Source organism: Scyliorhinus torazame, chromosome 1, assembly GCF_047496885.1.
Source record: "Scyliorhinus torazame isolate Kashiwa2021f chromosome 1, sScyTor2.1, whole genome shotgun sequence".
Lineage (NCBI taxonomy): Eukaryota > Metazoa > Chordata > Chondrichthyes > Carcharhiniformes > Scyliorhinidae > Scyliorhinus > Scyliorhinus torazame.
Genome location: NC_092707.1, coordinates 214,684,338 through 214,709,899, shown reverse-complemented (window position 1 = coordinate 214,709,899; position 25,562 = coordinate 214,684,338). Strand labels below are relative to the sequence as shown.

At 50.3% G+C, this 25,562-nt stretch overlaps 1 protein-coding gene across 3 annotated transcripts in view; it reads right to left on the bottom strand.

The window, feature by feature from the left end:
• LOC140430103 (cornifelin homolog B-like) overlaps window positions 1-25,562 on the bottom strand; it is a 71,649-nt gene that overhangs the window by 40,768 nt on the left and 5,319 nt on the right. For 2 of the 3 annotated variants that reach the window (XM_072517628.1, XM_072517622.1), the window contains exon 2: window positions 22,897-23,021. In XM_072517628.1, the coding sequence (XP_072373729.1) occupies window positions 22,897-22,999 (103 nt within the window). In that variant the 5' untranslated portion in view covers window positions 23,000-23,021. Of the gene's footprint in view, window positions 1-22,896; window positions 23,052-25,562 lie in introns of all 3 variants that reach the window. The other variant, XM_072517633.1, reaches the window with a different exon arrangement.

The following is a 25,562-nucleotide window of genomic DNA, read 5'->3' as shown; positions in this document are numbered from 1 at the left end:
GACTTTGTCAAAGGCTTTGCTGAAATCCATATAAACTACATCAACTACTCTACCCCTGTAGCCATCTGAGATGGCCACCTGCAAAAGACCATAGGAATTATGGCCAACCCAGGACTCAGACAGATACAGAGCTTCTGTGTATTTGAAACACAGGTAGCTAGACCTGATCGAAACCCCCACTCATTTGCATTTTAATGGCCCGTTCCCCAGAACAATAGGACCCCAATCAAGAAACCGATACAGCCACAGATTGATCGGCGCCACTCCCTTTACTCAGAGAGCCCAACTGCCAAGGTCAATGACCGCTAAGGACCCGCCCAGCCACCAAGGCACCCGCCCCTTTATTGGCCGAAATCGAAGTCAGTGATCAGAGCCCTGTCGAACTATTGGGTCCAAGATTAAGGACCGCCCCAAAGAGCGCGAAATCCCAGAGGGATAAAAGGAGACACACCCATGTGTTCGGTCTCTTTTGGATCCGGCCTGTGCCAACCCAATTGCAGCAGGAACAGCCAGCTAAGTTCAAGACCAATGATCGTTACCTGACGGATGCGCCCAGCAGAGACAGAGCCACTTTCTTCAAACCAGCCACGTGAAATCCAGATAAAGGCCTTATCCATTTGCAAAGTGCCGGTCGCCCTGAAGTTAAGTATAGGTTATTGTAGCTGATAGGTGTAGTTTAACTCGGAATAGATATTGTGTTTGCATGTCGAGGTAACTCTTGTGTATGTAAATAAACCATCTTTTGAACTAACTAACTGGTTGTATGGTCATTTGATCGATAAGGCTTGTGGTTCACCGAGATAAATAGAAATACCCACAGTATTGGCGACGCTGTTGGGACATAAGATCATATTGGCGATTTTAAAGAGCAACAATATTGGCGAACTGTGATGGGACTCGATTAGAAGTAACTTTGTCACTCCGAAGGAACCCACAAACTTTGAATCCAATTGCGTGAAAGAGAAAGAACCACAAGTGCAAGCCCCATATCGACCAAATAACTGAATTTTGGAAGTGTGTACTAACCTGCATGCGTACTTAACAGGGAAAGTAAGGTAAACTCGCTAGCATTGTGTCAAACTGTCGGGAGAATTGTGAACCGGAAAATAGCTTAGGTCATACCCGCTGTTCGAATCGCCGCCTTATTCCCCTGTCCCAAATTAAAGGTAGGGAAAGAGAAGTTAAAAGTAGAGCAAGAGATATTAGAGGTAGAGCAAAAGAGATATTAGAAGCAATGGCCACTATGAACCCACAGGACCCCGAGGCCGCAGTGACCAACAGAGCAGAGCAATGCCCCATATGGGAGGAAGAGTTGAGAAAGTATTTGAAGGGGAAAGGATGGCCCCTTTGGTCCAATATTTGTGCAAATGATGAGTCAGGTCCAGGAAGCATAGGACAAACTTGGTGGGACAACCTAAGTGAGGTCCACAAGAAAAATGTAGCAAAGGTCCGAAAGCCGATGGCAATAGTGTTCTGTTTGTCACAGTTGCTAGGCACAAGAGGAGGTTGTGAAGACGCTCCGTAGGGAGATGGCTGATGTGAAACGTGCACACCAATCTTGTTTAGTTCACCTTAGCAGCTTTCAGACCCAGTACGATAAAGTCTACCAAGATACACAGCGCGCAGTCCTGGTAAGAGAAGAAACAGAACCAGAACAGCAGGTAGGCCAGCTAAGTAGTCAATGCACGGATTTAAAAGCAGCTTTGCGAGCGCTCCACAGCTCCACGAAAGAACAGAGACAGAGTACAGTAGACCATGCAAAATGCCGACAACAGATAGAGAAACTGCAGTCACTGCTCTCAGTGCAGAATGGATTTAGATATACTTTTGGCCAGAATTTAGATGAGGAAGATGCTCCCAATTGGCAAGAATTAAACGAAAGCGCCCAAAGATATGTAGAGGACACGGGAAATCAGAATCGAGTCCCCCCACGCCCCGAAAAGAAAAGCACCCGCAGCACCGACTGCACAGGTAGCACACACCCCCACTCACAATTTGACCCCCATGAATCCGGTTACCACCCAACCCAAGTCATCGGATCAGGATGAGCCTGATTTTGTTTACACCACCCCACTATCCATAACCCAATTAAGAGAAGCTTGCACGAAAATTAATCCATTCCAGCCCAGCGCAGACCCACACAGCTTCTTTGAGGAGGTGCGCCAACAAAAAGTTGTGTACGGCCGAGACGAGAGAGGAAGTCAAACTCATAGTTATGAGCCTTAGCCAGTCCGTAAGGTCAGCTTTGCCCGAACCCCAAAATGTAGCAGGAGGAACCTTACAGGAAATGAAAACGGCCATATTAGATGCCATCGGGTATAACAAAGGAGATCCAGTTGAGGGTTTAAATCACTGCAGGCAAAAGAAGGGAGAACACCCGACCGCATTTGCTGGTCGCCTTTGCATTCATTGCAGTTTACGGACAATTGAACCGTGCACACCTAAGTGAGGAGGACACCACTAAATGGTCTGGCACCTTAGTCTCGCATGCCACAGAGGCAGGTCAAAAGGCTTGTGTAAACTACGACCACGCAGACCACACACACAATGAAGTGTGGGTATTGAAATGACTCTCCAGATCATGGGAACAATCCCTTCACAGACAGACAGATCAAGACGAGTTAGAAGCAAACATGCACCCGGTTAGGACTAGCCAGGACCCAGCATGGATAAACAAGGGCATACACGAGGGACAGCACCCCAGAGCACAGGTACCACGAGGTTGTTATAATTGTGGACACATGGGACATTACGCCCGCGAATGCCGACAGAACCAGCACTGACACCAACAACCAAACCCCCCACCTAGGAGCAATGTTAGGCCCATGCATAGTGTTAGCGCCCGTCCAGACGATTTAGCGATCAGTTCCACAGATTGACGGTGTTCGGACTCCCCAACTTGGGTCTGCGACACACTCTGGGACAAATCAGGCAGACCAATTGGCACAGTCCGGGGACATCCAATCGAATTTCTCTGGGACACAGGAGGGTCCCGCACCACTTTAAACTCCTCCACTATGTTCCAACATGACAAATGGGCCACCACAGACACTATTGTGACAAATGGGCCACCACAGACACTATTGTGACAAATGGCCCACCACAGACACTATCGTGACAAATGGCCCACCACAGACACTATCGTGACAAATGGGCCACCACAGACACTATCGTGACAAATGGGCCACCACAGACACTATCGTGACAAATGGGCCACCACAGACAACATCGCCCTGAGTGGATTTACCGGCCACGTACAGCAAGGATACATCACAGCTCGCGTAGCCATTCAGATAGGGAACATTAGCACCAGACACAGTCGTTTTAGTTGACTTACTCCAAACAGCCGAGCACATTTTATGAGCTGCCCATATTATGAGCATTTTATGAGCTTTTGTTTGACCCAGTAAACCAATGTGTATGGCGAATGGCCAAAACAGCTAGGGCCCCCGCTACGCTCACAGTAGGGGATTATGAACACAGGATTTGGTCAGTAGGAGACTATTGGTTTAATCCGCAAACAATTAGTGCAGACCAGACGATTAGAGAGGTCCTCATAAAACACAAAGCTTCGTTCGCACAACACAAACACTATTGTAGGAAGATCCCAGGTACGGTCACAATTTCAGGTCCCGATCCAAAGCCACAAAAGCAATACGGTTTCCCACAGCAAGCTGAGGGTGAGATTTCAAAGGTTATTGATAATTTATTCGACCAAGGAGTAATTCAGCCCGTAGCGTCCACAAATAATGCCCCAATTTGGCCCGTAAAAAAGCCCGATGGTTCATGGCGACTAACGATCGACTACCAAGAACTTAACAAGGTAACCCCTTTAGCAGCCCCCACCGTTGCCACGAGAACCGAGACCATGCTCAAGCAGGGAGTACTGGCAAAGTACTTCACAGTGCTGGACATCAGCAATGACTTTTGGTCCATCCAACTAGACAAGGCCTGTCAGTATTATTTTGTGTTTACATTTCAAGGGCAGCAGTACACGTGGACATGCCTCCTGCAAGGATTCCACAACCCCCCCTCGATTTTCCACCGACAATTGGCCAACGGACTTTCTAAATTTTCCCGACCTGAATGCCTTACACAATATGTGGACGATTTACTCCTACAAATGGAAACAAAAGAGGAGCATGTAGTGCTCCTGTTGGAATTATTAGGCCTTTTGCAATCCATTGGATGCAAAGTCAACCCCAAAAAGGCCCAGATTTTAAAGGAAAAGGTTCTTTACTTAGGCACCATCATCACCCACGGGAAGAGAGAAATTGAACAGAAACGAATTGAGTCCAGCGTTAAATTGCCCCTGCCCCAAAATGTCACTGCACTCTGGTCATTCCTCGGTTTAGTAGGATATTGCAGAAACCATACAGATGATTTTGCCACAAAAGCAGCCCCACTCTCAGAGCTCCTTAAAAAGAACGCCTCATGGGAATGGCTTCCGCAGCACACAGACGCCATCGATGAATTAAAACGCGCCCTAGGCACAGCCCCCGCTTTACAAGTTCCAGACCCACACTCGCCCTATGCCATAGAAGTAGCAACCACCGACCGAACCCTATCAGCAGTACTCCTGCAGGAAAGACATGATCGCTTAGGACCCGTAGCCTATGCCTCAAAAGTATTAGACCCCGTAGAGCAAGGATTCTCAGCCTTCGAACGGCACTTGCTTGCAGTCTTTTGGGCAGTACAGTATTTTGCGTACATCACAGGCCTTAACCCAGGCACGATCTTGACTGAGCACACCCCCACGCAACTATTACTAGAGGGTAGATTAAAGGACGGTTCAGTCAGCCAAATCAGAGCAGCTCTCTGGACACTACTGTTACAAGACAGGGACATTACGGTAAAACGCACCAAAACCCACACATTTCTAGCCGATAATCTCCAATATGCAGGGACCCCACATGAGTGCCAGATCATAGCAGCCCAATGCCACACAGGAGCCTTTATCCCAAAGTCACTACACCCACGAGCAGGCAGTAAAACACAGTATTCCCAAGCCACAGGGAATGCTTTAAAGATTCATGTAGACGGTTCCTCCACGATCGAAAATGGAGAGATGATAACTGGTTGTGGAATGTTTGTAGAAGATGCGCAGGGACGCCCACTGGAAGAAATCGCTTTAAAATTGCCCGGCCACCTAGGTTCACAAGCAGCAGAACTCGCAGCCATAGCCTATGTAAGTCAGCACCCCGACTCTTTTCCAACTCCCGCAGACATACACTCGGACAGCCTGTATGTGTGCAACAGCTTAACAGAATTCCTGCTCCTGTGGCAATCTCAAGGTTTTGTTCCAGCCGATGGAAAACCCCTACCCTCTGCCCCGTTGTTAAAGCACATTCTCAGGACAGCCTCAGACCGCACATACGGTATAATTAAAGTGAGAAACCATCATCGCTCATCCTCACCTGGTAATGTAAAGGCAGATCCCTAGCTAAGGCAAGATCACACCATGGTCACTTTTGGCAGCCCCTCGAAAGCGAACCGATCCACTCAGTCCAGGTTTCCCAGACCAACACTGAGGATCTATCTCAGGCCCAAAAGGCAGACAACACCCTCAAACAGGTTTTAGACGGAAGCTTCCCAGCCCCCTATTGTTGTGTTAAGTACACTGGTCTAACACTGGCTGCAACTGGATGCAGCTTAGATCAGAAAGATACTCCAGACCTTGAAGTTAGTTCAATCAGGTTTATTAAACTAATAGCACAGTTTGCACAGTTCTCTGTGAGTTCGATTCTCTGCTAACTTAAGTGTGGTTACTCTGTCTACTGAACCAGACTAGTTCTTAGCCACGTGGTGGAGGTGTGAGATTGTAACAACACCCTTGACTGACTCTCTAGATGTTCATCAGTGAAAAGAGGTGGAGTGTGAGTGCCTTGTGTCTTTTATAGTCAGATCCCACCCCTGATTGTCCTGCCTGCTTATTGGTCATGTCCTGTTCTCTGTGTCCATTAGCTGCTTGTCTCTATATCATTATATGTGTGTCTGCATATCATGATGTGGAGATGCCGGCGTTGGACTGGGGTGAGCACAGTACGAAGTCTTACAACACCAGGTTAAAGTCCAACAGGTTTGTTTCGATGTCACTAGCTTTCGGAGCGCTGCTCCTTCACCTGAGGAAGGAGCAGCGCTCCGAAAGCTAGTGGCATCGAAACAAACCTGTTGGACTTTAACCTGGTGTTGTAAGACTTCGTTCTGTATATCATGACATCTCCCCTTTTTTTTAATGTTTGGATGACATATGTGAACGTATTTACAAGAATAGGCCAATATTAACATCTATACATGCAGTGGATGTGAACATATGTACACGTGAAAATAGCTGTCTAATGCAAGAACACCAAACATAGCAAACAGAACAAATGTTCATAAGTCCAGTCTCTGTGGCTTGCGCCTGATCCTGGTCGACCACTGGAGAGGTGGTGGTGGGGCCGACAGCAGCTTGATGGGCGGGATTGAAGCCTGACTGATGGCCTCGTGAGTCGAGGTATCAGGAGGTGGCAAAACAACAGAAGGAAACTGAGAAGAATGTGGTTGTGGGCAGGCAACTTTGCGCAGTGCCCGTCTGTTTCGTCGCACAACAGAACCATCAGCCAGACGCACAGCAGATGAGCGGGGGGCAGCCTGTCGAACAACGACAGCTGGAGCTGACCAGCCTCCATCAGGGATCTTGACCCAAACAGTGTCTGCCGGGGATAACACGGGCAAATCGGTGGCATGAGCATCGTAGCCCTGTTTTTGCTGGTCTAGGAGTTGCTGCACCTTCTGCAGCACTGGGAGGTGATCCAGGTTGGGCACATGTATGGCTGGAAGTGTCGTTCGCAGGTCCCTGTTGATCAGGAGTTGAGCCGGCGACATGCCAGTGGACAGTAGGGTCGCCCTGTATGCAAGCAGCGTGAGGTAGCTGTCAGAAGCAGAATCTGCGGCCTTGCAGATGAGCTGCTTCACTATGTGCACCCCTTTCTCAACTTTTCCGTTTGACTGCGGATAGTGTGGGCTGGAAGTGACATGTTTGAACTGATACGACTGGGCAAACAGAGACCATTCATGGCTGCTGAAGCACAGGCCATTGTCACTCATGACAGAGAGTGGGATACCATGCCTGGAGAACGTCTCCTGACAGACCTTGATGACGGTCCGAGATGTGAGGTCTGAGAGCTTCACAACTTCAGGGTAATTGGAAAAGTAATCAATGATTAACACGTAATCACGACCATTTGCATGAAAGAGGTCGATGCCAACCTTGGACCACGGAGAGGTTTCGATTTTTCGTCAGTATTCACTCTGGAAAAAGATAATGCTGTGGAGGAGAATGCTGAGACCCAGGCTATTAGAATAGATGGCATTGAGGTACGTAGGGAAGAGGTGTTGGCAATTCTGGACAGGCTGAAAATAGATAAGTCCCCGGGGCCTGATGGGATTTATCCTAGGATTCTCTGGGAAGCCAGGGAAGAGATTGCTGGACCTTTGGCTTTGATTTTTATGACATCATTGGCTACAAGAATAGTGCCAGAGGACTGGAGGATAGCAAATGTCGTCCCTTTGTTCAAAAAGGGGAGCAGAGACAACCCCGGCAACTATAGACCGGTGAGCCTCACGTCTGTAGTGGGTAAAGTCTTGGAGGGGATTATAAGAGACAAGATTTACAATCATCTAGATAGGAATAATATGATCAGGGATAGTCAGCATGGCTTTGTGAAGGGTAGGTCATGCCTCACAAACCTTATCGAGTTCTTTGAGAAGGTGACTGAACAGGTAGACGAGGGTAGAGCAGTTGATGTGGTGTATATGGATTTCAGTAAAGCGTTTGATAAGGTTCCCCACGGTAGGCTAGTGCAGAAAATACGGAGGCTGGGGATTGAGGGAGATTTAGAGATGTGGATCAGAAATTGGCTAGCTGAAAGAAGACAGAGGGTGGTGGTTGATGGGAAATGTTCAGAATGGAGTTCAGTTACAAGTGGCGTACCACAAGGATCTGTTCTGGGGCCGTTGCTGTTTGTCATTTTTATCAATGACCTAGAGGAGGGAGCAGAAGGGTGGCTGAGTAAATTTGCAGACGATACTAAAGTCGGTGGTGTTGTCGACAGTGTGGAAGGATGTAGCAAGTTACAGAGGGATATAGATAAGCTGCAGAGCTGGGCTGAGAGGTGGCAAATGGAGTTTAATGTAGAGAAGTGTGAGGTGATTCACTTTGGAAGGAATAACAGGAATGTGGAATATTTGGCTAATGGTAAAGTTCTTGGAAGTGTGGATGAGCAGAGGGATCTAGGTGTCCACGTACATAGATCCCTGAAAGTTGCCACCCAGGTTGATAGGGTTGTGAAGAAGGCCTATGGAGTGTTGGCCTTTATTGGTAGAGGGATTGGGTTCCGGAGTCAGGAGGTCATGTTGCAGCTGTACAAAACTCTGGTACGGCCGCATTTGGAGTATTGCGTACAGTTCTGGTCACCGCATTATAGGAAGGACGTGGAGGCTTTGGAGCGGGTGCAGAGGAGATTTACCAGGATGTTGCCTGGTATGGAGGGAAAATCTTATGAGGAAAGGCTGATGGACTTGAGGTTGTTTTCGTTGGAGAGAAGAAGGTTAAGAGGAGACTTAATAGAGGCATACAAAATGATCAGGGGGTTAGATAGGGTGGACAGTGAGAGCCTTCTCCCACGGATGGAAATGGCTGGCACGAGGGGACATAGCTTTAAACTGAGGGGTAATAGATATAGGACAGAGGTCAGAGGTAGTTTCTTTACGCAAAGAGTAGTGAGGCCGTGGAATGCCCTACCTGCAACAGTAGTGAACTCGCCAACATTGAGGGCATTTAAAAGTTTATTGGATAAACATATGGATGATAATGGCATAGTGTAGGTTAGATGGCTTTTGTTTCGGTGCAACATCGTGGGCCGAAGGGCCTGTACTGCGCTGTATCGTTCTATGTTCTATGTTCTATGAGTTCATGCTGCTGAAGTGTCTCCTTACTCTGCGCTGGCTGGAAGCGTTGACAGGTCGCACAGTTCAGGACCATGTTCGCGATGTCCTGGCTGATCCCGGGCCAGTAGGCAGCCTGCCTGGCTCTGCGTCTGCACTTTTCCACACCCAGGTGGCCCTCATGGATTTGATGGAGCATCAAGCTCTGGAGACTGTGTGGAATTATAATCCGGTCCAGTTTGAGGAGGATACCATCAACCACCGTCAGGTCGTCATTTACATTGAAAAATTGAGGGCACTGCCCTTTTTGCCAGCCATTGGCTAGGTGTTGCATAACACGCTGCAAGAGGTTTTTTTTGGCTGTCTCCTCACGGATACGAATCACCTTCTCATCAGATGACGGGAGGGTGCTAGCACACAGCTGCACCTGTGACTCAACCTGTGACTCAATTTGCCGGATGACGTTGAGTGGTTCACAAGGCACAGTGATGGAGCGGGACAGTGTGTCGGCAATAATGATCTCCTTGCCAGGCGTGTAGACCAGGTCATAGTCTTACCGGTGCCCAGGATGAGGTGTCATTGCGTTGCAGCAGGACCGCACCGATGCCATCCTGGCTCGCATCTGTCGAGATTTTCGTTTCCCTGTCTGGGTCGAAAAATGCCAATACGGGTGCAGTGGTGAGCTTGGCTTTCAGCTCCAACCACTCTGCCTGATGGGCCACCTTCCACTCAAAGGCAGTGGACTTCTTCACTAGGTTTCGTCGGGCCGTGGTGTGTGAGGCCATGTTTGGGATGAACTTGCCCAGAAAATTGACCATGCCCAGGAAGCGCAATACCGCCTTCTTGTCTTCCGGGACCTTCATGACTGCGATGGCCTTGACCTTGTCTGTGTCCGGGCGCACGGCCTGCTGAGGGAGCTGGTTTCCTAGGAACTTGAGTGTCGACATGCCAAAGCAACATTTGGCCCTGTTCAGCTTCAGACCATTGGCATGGACACAGCGGAATACCTGTTGGAGACGGGAAGCATGCTCCTCAGCGGTCGTGGCATATGCTGACGTCATCCACGTACACACGCACCCCTTCGATGCCCTCCATCAACTGCTCCATGATGCGATGAAATATCTCCGATGCCGAGACGATGCGACGGTTATAGCAGTACCTGCCAAACGGTGTGTTGGAGGTGCAGAGCCTTCTGCTGGACTCATCCAGCTGGATTTGCAAGAATCCATGTGATGCATCTAACTTTGTGAAAAACCGTGCATGTGCCATCTCACTGGTGAGTTCCTCCCGCTTCGGGATGGGGTAGTGTTCACGCATTATATTCTGGTTGAGATCCTTGGGATCAATGCAGATGCGCAGGTCTCCAGAGGGTTTTTTAATCACCACCATCGAGCTGACCCAGTCAGTCGGTTCGGTTACCCTGGAAATGATCCCCTGCTGCTGCAGCTCCTTGAGCTGTTCCTTCAGGTGCTCCTTCAGCGGAGCCGGGACCCGGCCTGGTGCATGGACCACTGGCTTGGCATCAGGTTGCAGTAGCATCTTGTACCGATATGGCAAAGTGCCCATCCCATCAAACACATCTGGATACTGAGCGAGGATGTCGTCAATGCCAGCTTGAAGATCCATGTTGGAGGATGTTGTTGAATAAACCCGCTGCACCAGGTTTAGCTTTATGCAGGCATGCACGCCCAGTAGGGATGCCCTGTCCGGCTTGACAATTTCAAACCTTAGCCGTGCATGGGTACTCCGGTTGGAGACGAGTAGATGGCAGGACCCCAGTGCCGTGATGGCATTGCAGTTATAGTCCAGGGGCCTGCAGGCTGCTGAAAGGATCTTGGGGGGCTTCTTGACGCGTTTGAAATCTGCCTGTGAGAGGAAGTTGGCAGAAGCACCTGTGTCCAGCTTGAACTGGATGGAGCAGCGGTTGACCTCCATCACCGCACGTCATTCGTCCTCCGAATCCACAGCGAGGGTGGACTGAATGCGAGATGAGTTAGGTGTGGCATGTTCACGTGTGGTAATGATGCCCACTCGGTAGGTGGACTCCAGGCACTCGTCCTCTGGATCCGGTGTACTGCCAGGATCAGAATCCTGTAATCGTCGTTGCACATTCTGGACGCGCCGTCGTCGGAATTAGGAGCGCTGGCCTCTGACTGATGGTGCAGACCTGCACAAGGCTGCATAGTGTCCAGGCTTCCCGCAGTTTAAACATCGCCTGCCTCTTGCAGGGCAGTGTCCCTTTAAGTGGGCGTTGCCACAGTTCGGGCACGTCATGATGTCGGTGTTGTGACACGGGTACATCGTCGCACATGCGCAGTGTGGTCGGCAGATGTCTGCATCTGCGCAGTGTGGGTGTCGGCCGCTTCGTTATCCTGTTCGCATCGCGCATGCGGGGGCTCCGGGAAAAGAGCGCGAGATGGCCGCTGTCTTCAATGCTGGGGCGCTGCATCCGGGAGATGGCCTGCACACTCATTGCCTCGTGGGAGGCAAATTTCTCATTTTCAGCCGATTTGTATTGGGAATAACGATTTTTTGCCTGCTCATGCGCTGTACATGTTTCAATCGCGACTGGCAGGGTCATATGCTTGATTTTTAAGAGCTGCTCTCTCAGAGGATCAGAGTGAACTCCAAACACGATTTGGTCTCTGATCATGGAGTCAGCAATATCACAAAAGTTGCAGGACAGCGCTAGCAGGCGGAGGCTAGTTAAGAAGGCATTGAAAAATTAATCTTTACCTTGAAGACGTTGTTTGAATATGTAGTGCTCTAAGATTTAATTGGTGTCCACTTCACAGTGTCTATCGAACTTGTCCAGGATGGTCTGAAACTGTCTTGTCCCGTTTTTCACGATTTTTGGAACCAGGCAAAAATTCCCCATAGCATATCACCCCCAATCCAGCGGCATTGTTGAGAGAATGAATCGCACTTTAAAAGCGACCATTAGGAAGATGGTGCAACAGAATAATACCACATGGGACACAGTTCCCCCATTTGCCCTTATGTTTATTCGGAACACCGTTTCCAGTTCCACAGGTTTCACCCTCCACACTCACATGACCGGACGGCCCATGAAGGGAATTGAATATTTATTAGGTCTCGATTTGGCAAGCACGACAGTAACCGCCCTCACCCACGAAAAAGCAGTCCAATAGGTTACAGATAATATTAAAGCAGCACAGCTCACTGCAGCTGTCCAACTAGGCGCTAGAAGGAAGCAGAGTAAAGCCTGCTTTGACAAAACCATCCACCCCGTAGAGTACACAGTTGGTCAGCAAGTAATGGATTCACTTTACAACCCCAGTTCTTTCCTCTCCCCCAAATTTGCAGGACCCTACTCCATTTCCGACAACGTGAGCCCCTCCGTGTTCAAGATAACATACCCCAACGGTAAAACTGGTTGGTTCCACATCAACCAACTCAAAGTCTACGGATCCCAATGTAGCCACTCCCACCACTGGCAATAGGTGACGATTACTCCCCGCCCATCGACAACCTAGTCCGACGCTACGGCGATCTTCCCCCAGCCATACCAGCACGTCCACACCCACAGACCCGAACTTGTCTCCGCCCACAGGTACAGACTTTCACCTTGAACTTGACTCCGACGACAGCGACAGCCTCCCCGGATTGATCACTATCCCTGACCACTGGTGAAATTTCTCTGCCCCCAGTCACCCCAGCCCCTGGAACCACAACTTAGATATCTTTGGCCCCCTATATTCTCTTCCACAGCCACCGCCCGACGACGGTAGCTTGCCCTCCACTCCCACCGCCCCTACGCCTCATGACAAACAAGCCCCTCTTTGGCACCGCAACAACTCTTGGAGACTGACAAGACACGACGATTCGGATTATCCAACGGCCCACACCCATGGCACAAAAACGGCAGACACGAGTCTGGCAACCGGGAGATGGTGATGATTCAGATACTAACTCTTGTTTGAGTAATGCTTTTACAACACTGTTTGGTACAGAACCCTGAGGTGTCCAGATGATGAGAAAGAGACTAATACTAAGTATTAAGGTGCATTTATTGTCTCTCAAAATGTTATTTTTAAAAAAAAAATGAGGGTGTCACACATGGTGACGATCATAATGGGTAAATTGGAGATAGGAGAGAAAGACAAATAAAACGAGATATTAACCAAAGATAATAACAGATACTATGCTTGCACCCCCAGGAATACACGGAAGATGGAAGACAGAAGACAGGATGAAGCAAGGACCGCTGACATGAGTTTTGATCATCGCTGGACTTCTGCAACTGCGTGCACAACGGACTATTTTAATGTACCCCACACCAGGCCCGAACACTACACACAACATGACACCCCTAGCCCGGACACCATACTACACACAAAGACAGACACCGAAACCCCCACTTGGTGCGAAAACATTGCCAAATGGTACCCCCTTTCATACACAGTAGAGGCCCTTCTAGTAATTGCAATAATCTGCAGTGTCATTCAGACACTCCGACTCCGTAAATGGCGAGCAAAAGTCTCCCGGTCCCCGATATATACACACCCAGCCCCCTTCTTCGGAATTCAACAAAACTGAACAAATGTATTAACTGCTGCTAAGAATTAAAACCATGTACCTCTGTAACTTTACCAGATTAAGTAGAAATGTGATGCTGCTGTTTAAATTTTTTGTACTGTACATAAGTTCTTTTTGATATTCGCCAGCAGCATGAGTGTAGCTTAGATAGTGTTAGTTAGTAATCAACTGTACGGATAAGTTAAATGTTTAATAGTGAAATGTTTTGTAGTGACCCGTTAGAAATTAATAATTTATGATGTGTTAATAAATGTTAGGTAAATGCCCCAAAACATAGGATAGACTAGTGTAGAACCTTGCCTTGACCAAGGGTGATCAGTACACAAAGGATGAATAGGGATCAATAGTGTGATCCACCAAGCTTCGCGTTCAGGATCAAGAGGACGGGATACAGCCATCTGCAAAGGACCATGGGAATTATGGCCAACCCAGGACTCAGACAGATACAGAGCTTCTGTGTATTTGAAACGCAGGTAGCTAGACCTGATCAAAACCCCCGCTCGTTTGCATTTTAATGGCCTGTTCCCCAGAACAATAGGACCCCAATCAAGAAACCGATACAGCCACAGACTGATCGGCGCCACTCCCTTTACTCAGAGAGCTGAACCGCCAAGGTTAATGACCGCTAAGGACCCGCCCAGCCACCAAGGCACCCGCCCCTTTAATGGCCGAAATCGAAGGCAGTGATCAGAGCCCTGTCGAACTATTGGGTCCAAGATTAAGGACCGCCCCAAAGAGCGCGAAATCCCAGAGGGATAAAAGGAGACACACCCATGTGTTCGGTCTCTTTTGGATCCGGCCTGTGCCAACCCAATTGCAGCAGGAACAGCCAGCCAAGTTCAAGACCAACGATCGCTACCTGACGGGTGAGCCCAGCAGAGACAAAGCCACTTTCTTCAAATCAGCCACATGAAATCCAGATAAAGGCCTTTATCCATTTGCACAGTGCCGGTCGCCCGGAAGTTAAGTATAGGTTATTGTAGCTGATAGGTGTAGTTTAACTCATAGTAGATATTGTGTTTGCATGTCAAAATAAACCATCTTTTGAACTAACTAACTGGGTGTGTGGTCATTTGATCGATATAAGGGAAGGCTTGTGGTTCACCAAGATAAATAGAAACACCCACAGTATTGGTGACGCTGTTGGGACATAACATCATATTGGCGACTTTAAAGAGCAACACCCCCATCTACACAGCCCAGAGATGTGCAGGTTAGGTGAATTAGCTATGCTAAAGTTGCCCTTTATATCCAAAAATGTGTAGGTGTGGTGGGGGTATGGGGTTACGGGGATAGGGTGTGTGATTGGGCCTAGGTAGGGTGCTTTTTCAGAGGGTCAGTGTAGACTTGATGGGCTAAATGGCCTCCTTCTGCATTGTAGTGATTCTATTCTGTTTTCTCTGGTGCCTTTCAAAGCCGCTACTCCCAGATTTGGAGTGTCTCTCAGAGAGGTCGGCCCGAGCAGAGTTGACACAAGGAAAGATGGAACATGCCCCCTTAGTACAACACTAGCTGGTGTATAGTCCATTTAAATATCCAATGTGAATGTTAGCGAATGGGGGAGTGAATGAATGAGTCAATGGGTAAAGTAGCAGAATGGATAGGTGGATGAGGTAAATGGGTAGGAAGCTGAGGTGGTTCTTGAGTTTGTGGGGTGCTCGGATTGGGTTTGTGGATAGTTTAGGTGATCAGTGACGGTGGTGTCAGGTCTGGTCAGTGGGTAGTCAGGAGGTTGGGGTAGTCGGGTCAGGCTGGGGAGGGGGTAGTCAGGGGGGTCAAAGGGCGCCGTCAGATAGTTGGGTCTGGTAGTGGGCGGATAGCCAGGCTAGAGGGTTGTGGGGTCTAGTTGGGTCAGTGTGAGTAATTGGTCGGGGTGGGGGGAGCATTTCAGTGTGTGCATTTTGATTATGTTTTTCTGCCTATTGTTTTGTGGGTAATTATCTCAATACCATCGGAATTGTCCAATGTCTCCGACTCTAGCTCAGATTTGGAGTCCATTAGGGTAGCAAAATTGTCTATCAAAAGTTTAAACTTCCAAAGCAATTCCCACATAGGTCAGCATATCAAGACCTCCACAGGGTCCTAACCAGCATCTCAGTCGCATTCGGTCCATGGTGATCCAAAGACTGGAGAATTTGCGCCCCACCCCCCCTCCTCCCCTTAATATTCAATGGCAACCAATTCTCGGAAGTGCATAATAAACAGCCCCATGAATTGTGAAACCTTCCTTCATCCCCTTCAGCTGAGACTTCACCTTCCCTAGAGTCAAAGAAATTCAAGTAGGTCCCCCCCCCGCCAAGCTGTGTCACAGGATGGAGAAGCTGACCTCCACCCCAACAGGATCCACCTCCGGGCAATCATCGAGGCAAAGGCTAACATCTGCCCCCGCACCCGTCTGCCTCCTGAGCCGGTCTGACTTCCCGAAAAGGGCTTCTAGGGGCCTGGTTCCAAGTTCACGAGCACTACCCCCGAGATGACCCTGAAAATCATCCCTCCAACAAATCCCTCACATTCCACGTAACTATCCGAACCGGGGGTCACTCACTCCCCTCCCCTCCTTGCCACCATTCTCCTGCCAACTGGGCTTGACCCGCCCCGTGCCATTATCACCATCAAGCCCCTACCCCCTCCCAGAATCCTCCCATCCATTTCCTCTCTCAAACACCCAGTATCAGTCCCCTTCCCCAGCTTTTCACACCTCTTAGACCCACCAAGATCTGTTCTACCAGGCCCTGATGGCCGCAGCCCCCCCCCACCACCACACTCCCGTTCACTGGCCAGCTTGAGCTAGCCATCATAGAGGCCCCTGCCCAGGCCTCACTCCCCTCCAATCCCCCCCCCCCCCCCCCCCCCCCCCCCCCCTGGCCCGGGGCCTGGTCCCAGGATAACAAAGAAATCCTCTTCACACACACCCCAGTGTAAACACACAAACTCCAAAGAACCATCATTGCAAAAGAATCCCAACTCTTACCTGGTCCAAATAGGTAACTTCAACTCATTTAGCACATATAACAACATACAGTGAAAAATAGAGCTACATTCATTCCCCCCCCTCCCCCCACCCCATGAAGACCAACCCTCAGTCCCATTTCTCAATTCTGCCCCAGTCCTTCTGCCTTCACAAACACCTCCGCCACTTCTACTGTCTCAAAATAAAAGTCTTTAGAGTTGTAGGTCACCCTCAACTTAGCTGGGGACACTATGCTGAACCGCACCCTGCTGTTATACAGTGCCGTCTTCACTCGGCCGAATGCTGCCCGCCTCCTCGCCAACTCCACAGTAAGGTTGTGGTATATACGTATACCAGCTCCAGCCAGGCAGCACGGTGGCATAGGGGATTAGCCCTGCAGCTTCACGGCGCCGAGGTTCCCGGTTCGATCCCTTCCGTGTCCGTGTGAAGGTTGCACATTCTCCCCGTGTTTGCGTGGGTTTCGCCCCCGCAACACAAAGATGTGCAGGATAGGTGGATTAGCCACGCTAAATTGCCCCTTAGTTGGAAATAATGAATTGGGTACTCTAAATTTATTAAATTTTTAAAATACCAGCCGCAGCCCACTGCACCTCCCGCTTCTGCTTTGCCCAACACAGGACCTTCTCCTTCACAGGGTACCCATAGGAACAAATAGTCACTACTCTTGGCGGCTCATTAGCCTTTTGTTTAAGCCTCCACGTCCTATGAGCCTGATCCAGTTCATACCCCTCCTAAACAGCTCCACCAACATCTTGGCAAAATACTCCGTCGGCCTTGGGCCCTCCACCCCTTCGGGCAGGCCCACGATCCTCAGATTTTGCTGCCTAGGTGATGCATGATCAATTGCACAAAGACTAAAGTTGGGTACAACTGTGGCTTTATTACAGTCAGATGAGTGGCCTCCTGCTGCAGCTGGCTAAATGGCAGGGCACTGGAGGTCATGCATATTTATACAGTTATCCATGGGCGGAGCCAGCCGGCAGGAGGTACTGGTGAACCTGCAGTGCAGGTCCTACCTTACATCTCCTATTACAGTGGTTCACCACTTTCACCCCCTGTTAAAAATGAGTCCGGCGGGGGTGACGTGAAACTATATACAATTAGTGCAATTATGTACTGTGGTAGGGAAAGAAAAGTCCATGTTGACGGTCCGGAGTCCGTCAAAGGTTCAGCCGGTCCGGTGCTTTGGTGCTTCGTTGGGAGCGGCGTAACGGTGGCGGCGAAGTCGGTGCTGGCGGTAGTGGAGGTGGCCCCGATGGCGGTGCTGATGCTGACCAGTCACCGGGGAACTCCGGGAGCGTGCCAAAGTCCTCTTCGTCCTCTTGTGCGTAAAAGGGGAGGGGGGGGTGGTCTGGTGGGGTCAATATTGGCGGCGCGGTGGGAGGTGGCACATTGGTGGGGGGGGGGGGTGGAACCTGACGGTGCCAGGTCCCTGAGTGAGACAGTATCTTGCCGGCCGTCATGGAACTCAACGTAGGCATATTGAGGGTTGGCGTGGAGCAGGTGAACCCCACCAAGAGGTCCGCCTTGTGGAGTCGGACGTGCCTACGGAGAAGGATCGGTCCTGGAGCAGCGAGCCAAGTCGGGAGCGACACCCCGGATGTGGACTTCCTGGGGAAGGTAAAAACACGTTCATGGGGTGTGTTATTAGTGGCGGTGCACAATAGTGACCGGATGGAGTGCAGAGCGTCAGGGAGGACCTCCTGCCAGCGAGAGGCTGGGAGGTTCCTGGACCGTAGGGCCAGCTGGACCGCCCTCCAAACCGCCCCATTCCCCCGTTCTACTTGCCCGTTTCCCCGGGTGTTATAGCTGGTCGTCCTGCTGGAGGCTATACCCCTGCTGAGCAGGAACTGACGCAGCTCATCGCTCATGAATGAGGATCCCCTGTCACTGTGGATGTCGGCGGGGAAACCGAACAGAGTGAAGATGGTGCTGAGGGCCTTGATGACGGTGGCAGGCGTCATATCGGGGCATGGGATGGCGAAGGGGAATTGGAGTACTCATCGACCACACTGAGAATGTACGTGTTACGGTCGAAGGAGGGGAGGGGCCCTTTGAAATCCACGCTGAGGCGTTCAAAGGGGTGGGAAGCCTTCACCAGGCGCGCACGGTCCGGCTGGTAGAAGTGAGGCTTGCCCTCCGCACAGACCTGGTGACTGTCCCTACTTCCTCGACGGAGTAGGGCAGCTTGCGAGCTTTGATCAGATGGTACAATCGAGTGACCCCCAGGTGACAAAGGCCGTCGTGTAGGGCCCGGAGTTGGTTCACTTGTGCGCTGGCACATGTACCTCGGGAGAGGGCGTCTGGGGGCTCGTTGAGTTAACCGGGGCGACACAAGATCTCGTAATTATAGGTGGAGAGCTCGATTCTCCACCGCAAGATTTTATCATTTTTGATCTTGCCCGGCTGTGTGTTACTGAACATGAAGGCTACCGACCATTGGTCCGTAAGGAGAGTCAATCTCTTACCGGCCAGGTAGTGCCTCCAATGCCGCACAGCTTCAACGATAGCTTGGGCCTCCTTTTCGACGGATGAGTGTCGAATTTCAGAGGAATGAAGGGTGCGGGAAAAGAATGCCACAGGTCTGCCTGCCTGGTTCAGAGTGGTGGCAAGGGCGACGTCTGAAGCGTCGCTTTCTACTTGGACAGGCAGTGACTCATCCACTGCGCGCATCCCGGCCCTGGCGATGCCTGCTCTGATACGGGCGAAAGCGTGTTGTGCCTCGGCCGTGAGAGGGAATTGGGTGGACTGAATGAGTGGGCGGGCCTTGTCCGCATAGTTTGGGACCCACTGGGCGTAGTAGGAAAAGAACCCCAGGCAGCGTTTGAGGGCCTTGGGGCAGTGGGGGAGGGGATGTTCCATGAGGAGGCGCATGCGGTCGGGGTCGGGCCCGAGAAGTCCGTTTTGGACTATATAGCCGAGAATGGCTAACCGGGTCGTGCTGAACACACACTTCTCTTTGTTGTTGGTCAGGTTGAGAAGAGTGGCAGTGCGGAGGAATTTATCGAGGTTGGCATCGTGGTCCTGCTGGTCATGGCCGGAGATGGTGACATTATCTAAGTACGGAAAGATGGCCCGCAAACCGTACTGGTCGACCATTCGGTCCAACTCTCTTTGGAAGACCGAGACCCCATTTGTGACACCGAAAGGGACCCTAAGGAAGTGGTAGAGGCGACCGTCCGCCTCAAAGGCAGTGTATGGCCGGTCCGACTTCCGGATGGGGAGCTGGTGGTAGGCGGATTTCAGGTCAATTATTGAGAAGACCCGGTAATGCGCAATCTGATAAACCATATCAGATATGCATGGGAGGGGGTACGCGTCGAGCTGCGTGTATCGATTGATGGTCTGACTGTAGTCCACGACCATCCTGCATTTCTCCCCAGTTTTACCCACTACCACTTAGGCTCTCCAGGGGCTGTTGCTGGCCTCGATAATACCCTCCTCAAGCAGCCGCTGGACTTTGGACCTGATGAAGGTCTTGTCCTGGGTGCTGTACCGTCTGCTCCTAGTGACGATGGGCTTGCAATCCGCAGTTAGATTGGCAAAAAGGGAGGGGGGATCGACCTTGAGGGTCGCGAGGCCGCAAACAGTAAGGGGGGTAAGGGCCCGCCGAATTTGAGGGTGAGGCTCTGGAGGTTGCACTGGCAGTCCAGGCCCAACAGGAGTGCAGCGCAGAGATTAGGAAGGACATAGAGGCGGAAGTTACTAAATTCTACGCCCTGGACCGTGAGGGTGACTGTACAAAAGCCTCGGATCGGGACGGAGTGGGATCCGGAGGATAGGGAGATCCTTTCATTGGCAGGGTGGACCGCGAGGGAGCAGCGCCTTACTGTATCTGGGTGAACGAAGCTTTCGGTGCTCCCGGAGTCCAGCAGGCACGAGGTCGGGTGGCCGTTGATTTTAACCGTCGTCGACGCGTGGGCAGGTTGTGCGGGCGAGATTGGTCCAGCGTCATCGAAGCGAGCTGCGGGTAGCCATCGGATGCTTCGAATGGCGAGCGTGTGCGGTTCCGATGTCGGGATGTCCAGAGACCCTGTGGGGGACAAGATGGCGGCGCCCATGGTGCGCACATTACGGGGTCGGGACAAGATGGCGGCGACCATGGGGCGCACGTGGCCAAAGGAGGACAAGATGGCGGCGCCCATTGGTCGCACATGAACCCGGGAGGAGAAGATGGCGGCTCCCACTGTGCGTCTGGCTTGGGGGGGCGATAGCGGGCGCGATCGCAGCGACTGCGCGGGGCTGGCACACTGCCGCGAAGTAGCCCTTTTTACTGCAGGCTTTACAAACTGCAGTGCGGGCCGGGCAGTTTTGGTAGGGGTGCTTCTGCTGACCGCATAAGTAGCAGCGGGGACCCCCGGGGTGCGCGGATCGGTGTGCGGCGCAGGCATATTGGGAAGGCAGGGCCCCTGCTGAGAAGGTCATTGGCGGGGTCCAGAAGGGGTAGGAAGGGGTAGAAGGGTGGGCAGCGCGGCGGGTGAGGTACGATTGTACGTTACAGGATGCGACCATCATGGAGAGCGCCAAGGTTTTCGTCTCCGCCAGTTCAAGCATAGCCCCTTCCAGTAATCGTTCTTGGATGCGGTCTGACACAATCCCCGTCACGAAGGCATCGCACATGAGGAGATTTGCGTGTTCGGCGGCCGTGACGGCCTGACGGTCACAGTCCCGGATGAGTGGAATTGGGGCCCGTCAGAAGTCTTCGATGGACTCACCAGGTAGTTGCGAGCGGGTGGCGAGTACATGCCTGAAGAAGAGCGTGTTCGCCTTCTGAGCGTAGTATTCCTTAAGGAGTTCCATTGCTTTTGTGTAATTCTTGGATCAACGGGAACATGCTGGAGCTCAGTCTGGAGTACAGGACGTTTATCTTCTGAGCCTCCGTTGGCACGGGGTCCACCGCGTTGATATAGGCCTCGAAACATGCTAGCCAGTGAGTAAAGTCTTTTCTGGCGTCGGGCGAGTGCGGATCCAGCTGCAGGCGATCGGGTTTAATTCGGATATCCATTCTGTGGAAAGTCTGACTGTAATAAATTGATGCACGATCAATTGCACAAAGACTAAAGTTGGGTACAACTGTGGCTTTATTACAGTCAGATGCGTGGCCTCCTGCTGCAGCTGGGGAAATGGCAGGGCACTGGAGGTCATGCATATTTATACAGTTCTCCGTGGGCGGAGCCAGCCGGCAGGAAGCTACCGGCGAACCTGTAGTGCAGGTCCTACCTTACATCTCCTATTACAGTGGTTCACCACACTAGGTCTGTTTTCCAAGTCCTCCACTTTGGCTCGCAGACCCTTATTGCCCACCCTCTGCAGCTCCTCACCCATCGAGGTGAGTTGATCACTGTGTTGTGATAAGGCCTCTTCCACTCCCTTCAGTTTCTCACCTTGCTCCCGCACCTCAGCCTATGTCCTCGACACCACCGTTACACCATTATGTTCTTATGTTTGCTCTCACCTGACCCTTGACCCCACCCTGACCTATGCCCCGACCCTTGCCCTGACCTTCATTATCACCTTTGCTCCCCCACCCTGCTCCTCACCGTTGCCCTCACCTCAGCTGTTTCTCCTATCCTGGAGGAAACTGTCCATTTCTAATAGGTAAAAGGGTAATTGATTTAGCCATTTCAATGTAAAAACTAAAGCCCAGTTTAAAATCCATTTTAAGATGAATTTCATCATATAGCTTCAAGCATAATTTAGATTACAAATACACAGCTTACAGAATTTGCAGTGGCAAAACACAGGATCTGGAACATTCAAAGAAACTAGCTAGAGCTTATGCAACATTTTTACTGAGATCATAAACTGACCATTGTTTTAAATAGCAAATTGGCAGCATACCCAAGGTCGCCATGACTACATGAACACACCGTTGCTCAGAATTCAGATAGAAGCACAGTCAGCAATAAACCAGCAAAAACTAGAATTGATTAAGAGGACATATCACATTCCAACACACACAAAAATCTACAAATGCAACATATCCGAATATATGGAGTCAGACTGATAACATTCTCCTTAAACATAGAAGTTCAGGAAGCAATTTTCTATCCGGATCAATCTATACTTTTACTTGACTTCGCTATCCTTATTTTCATATTTTCCCTTCTAAAACTCTTGAAGTCTGCGCAAGCGGTCTTTGCCTTAAGCAAGAAACCATTTCTGTATTATTTTTGAAAGTTAAAATTGTTTTATAAATTACTTCTCTTTAAGTGCTTTGCAGGCAAGGATTTACTGAGAATAGATTTAAATTTCTCTCAATTGTAATCAGTAGAGGCAATAAAAGATTCTTACTTCGCATCCGAGAAGTGTAAGTCAAATTTCTACCGAGTTTTAAAGTGTATGTGAGACTGCACTTGAACCGCATGGTAAATCTCCACATACCCCCTTCCTCCACACTGACCCTTACTCTTGGCTTCCTCGGTTACAATACTTACAAATTGGTACATTGTCAGCCAGGCTGAAGAGTCCCGTGCTCCATGATCCAGATCCTATCTTAGGACGCTGCTCAGTAACGGGTTGTTGGGTGACTATACTCATTCCTGCTGACACCTCAAGGTATCTGTGGGAAAGAGCAGAGAGAATATCTGGGCTGCAAAAATAAATGCAAAAAACACAGGGTGAATGGCCGGCACTGATGGGAAAGCAAGAGCCTCAGGTTCTTTTCAAACTGCAAGATTTGATTAAACAGGACAAAGTGAACAATAAACTGTATTATTATTATTGTAAAAGAGAGTTACATGTTGGAGTCAGAGATTGTGTAGAACAAGTGCAAGGTAGCCCCTAATGGTGCTCAGGCTGGTCTGGACTGATTCCTGACGCTCTGCCCAATCAGAGGCATCAGCAATCAGGCCAGAACTGTAAAGTCGGCCAACTCACGAGTGATCTGAGGAATCTGCTCTCCCCATGAAAAACATTAGTCAATATTTCTGATGAGCTTTAGAAATAAGGGCATAGAGTACAAAACACTGGTTAGGCACAGTTAGATTTAGTGTACGGTTTCTGTAGCTGCATTATAGACCGGGGCCTGGATTCTCCACAGCCCCTCGCCAAAATCGCATTTGGGTGGGGACGGAGAATCCACTTTTACGCCCGAATCGGGGCCAGCGGCACTCCCGCAATTTGGAGAATCGCTCATACGCGATTTACGCGACGCGGCTGGGGGGCCATTGCCAGAGGCCCTCCCAGCGATACTCCGGTCTCGACCGGCCGAATTCCCGGCGGTGTGGGTCTAACCACGTCTGGCCGGTCGGGACTCTCGCTCGGCGGCTGCGGACTCCGCCTGCGGCCGCCCTGGTGGAGGGGCGGGGGGGGGATCAAGTACTGGGGGGGCCTTATGTGCGGCCGGGGCGGCGATGGGGCGGGTTAGATGGAGCGGCGCGGGGCAGATCATTGGGACCTTCTTTGTTGGTCCAGGTCCGCCGGCTGAGTCCGCCATCACGTTCAGCACGGCTGCTGGAGGCCGCCGCGTGCGCATGTGCGGACTTAGAACCGGAAGTGCAGACGCCCTGCCAGACCCTGCAGGTAGGTGAATAGCTCTTAATTTTTTTAAGGAAAGTCTGGTGCGAAACGCCATTTTTGGAGAATCCAGCCCAAGGCATTAGAACGTGGGCAGTGTACATTCACCAGGGACATGAAGCTAGGGTTCTGAGGAGAGGGTGGCGATCCTGGGGCTGTCATCCCTGGAGCAGAGAACCATAGAAATGATGCAGTACAGAAAGGGGCCATTCAGCTCATCGTGTCCATGCCGACCCAAAGACATCCAGGTGCCCTTTCTAATCCCATCTTCCTCCACCTGTAACTTACAGCACTTAAGGTGCAGATCCAGGTACTTTTAAAAAGAGTTTAGAGTCTCTGCCTCCACCACCAACTCGGGCAGTGAATTCCAGACTCCCAATACTCTCTGTGCAAAAAAGCTTTTCCTCATGTCCACTCTAATCCTTCTGCCACTTATTTTGAATCTATAACCCCTGGTTTTTGAACTCTGCCGAGGGAAACAGGGTCCTCCTGTCTTCACAGCGCCAGGGACCCGGAGTCGATTCCCACTTGTGTCTGTGCGGAGACTGCACGTTCTCCCCGTGTCTGCGTGGATTTCCTCCGGGTGCTCCAGTTTCCTCCAACAAGTCCCGAAAGACGAGCTGTTAGGTGAATTGGACATTCTTAATTCTCCATCAGTGTACCCGAATAGGCGCCGTAGTGTGGTGACTAGGGGCTTTTCACAGTAACCTCATTGCAGTGTTAATATAAGCCTACTTGTGAAACTAATGAAGATTATTATTACTCTATCTCTACCCCTCACAATCATGTCACCCCTCAGCCTTCTCTGTTCCAAGGAAAATAATCCCAACCTATGCAGTCTCTCCTCATAGCCACAATTCTCCAGCCCTGGCAACATTCTAGTAAATCTTCTCTGCATTTTCTCCAGAGCAATTGCATCCTTCCTGTAATGTGGTGATCAGAACTGCACACAATACCCCAGTTGTGGCCTCACCAGTGTCTCATACTGCTCCATCATTATAGCCCTACTATTGGATTCTATACCTCTGTCAATGAAGGAGAGCATTCCATATGCCTTCTTTATAACCTTATCTACTTGTACTGCTCTCTTTAGGGATAAGTGTCCTCATTTTATTTACCCCTCTCAGTATAATCCCGTTTATTTTGTATTCACTTGTACTGTTTGACTGTCCTAAATGCATTACCTCACACTTATCCATGTCGAGCTCCATCTGCCACTTGATCGCCCTTCCACCAACCCATCTATATCATTTTGGAGCTTACAGCTATCCTCTACACCATTCACTACATGGTCAATTTTTGTGTCATCTACAAATTTCCCAATCATGCCCCCCCATATTCAAGTCCAAAACATTTATATATAAAACAAACAAAAATATAGACAAATTCAAAGATGCAAGACAATGCTTAGAATGCGAGCATTTGCAGGTAATTAAGTCTTTACAGATCCAGAGATAGGGGTAACCCCAGGTTAAAGAGGTGTGAATTGTCTCAAGCCAGGACAGTTGGTAGGATTTCGCAAGCCCAGGCCAGATGGTGGGGGATGAATGTAATGCGACATGAATCCCAGGTCCCGGTTGAGGCT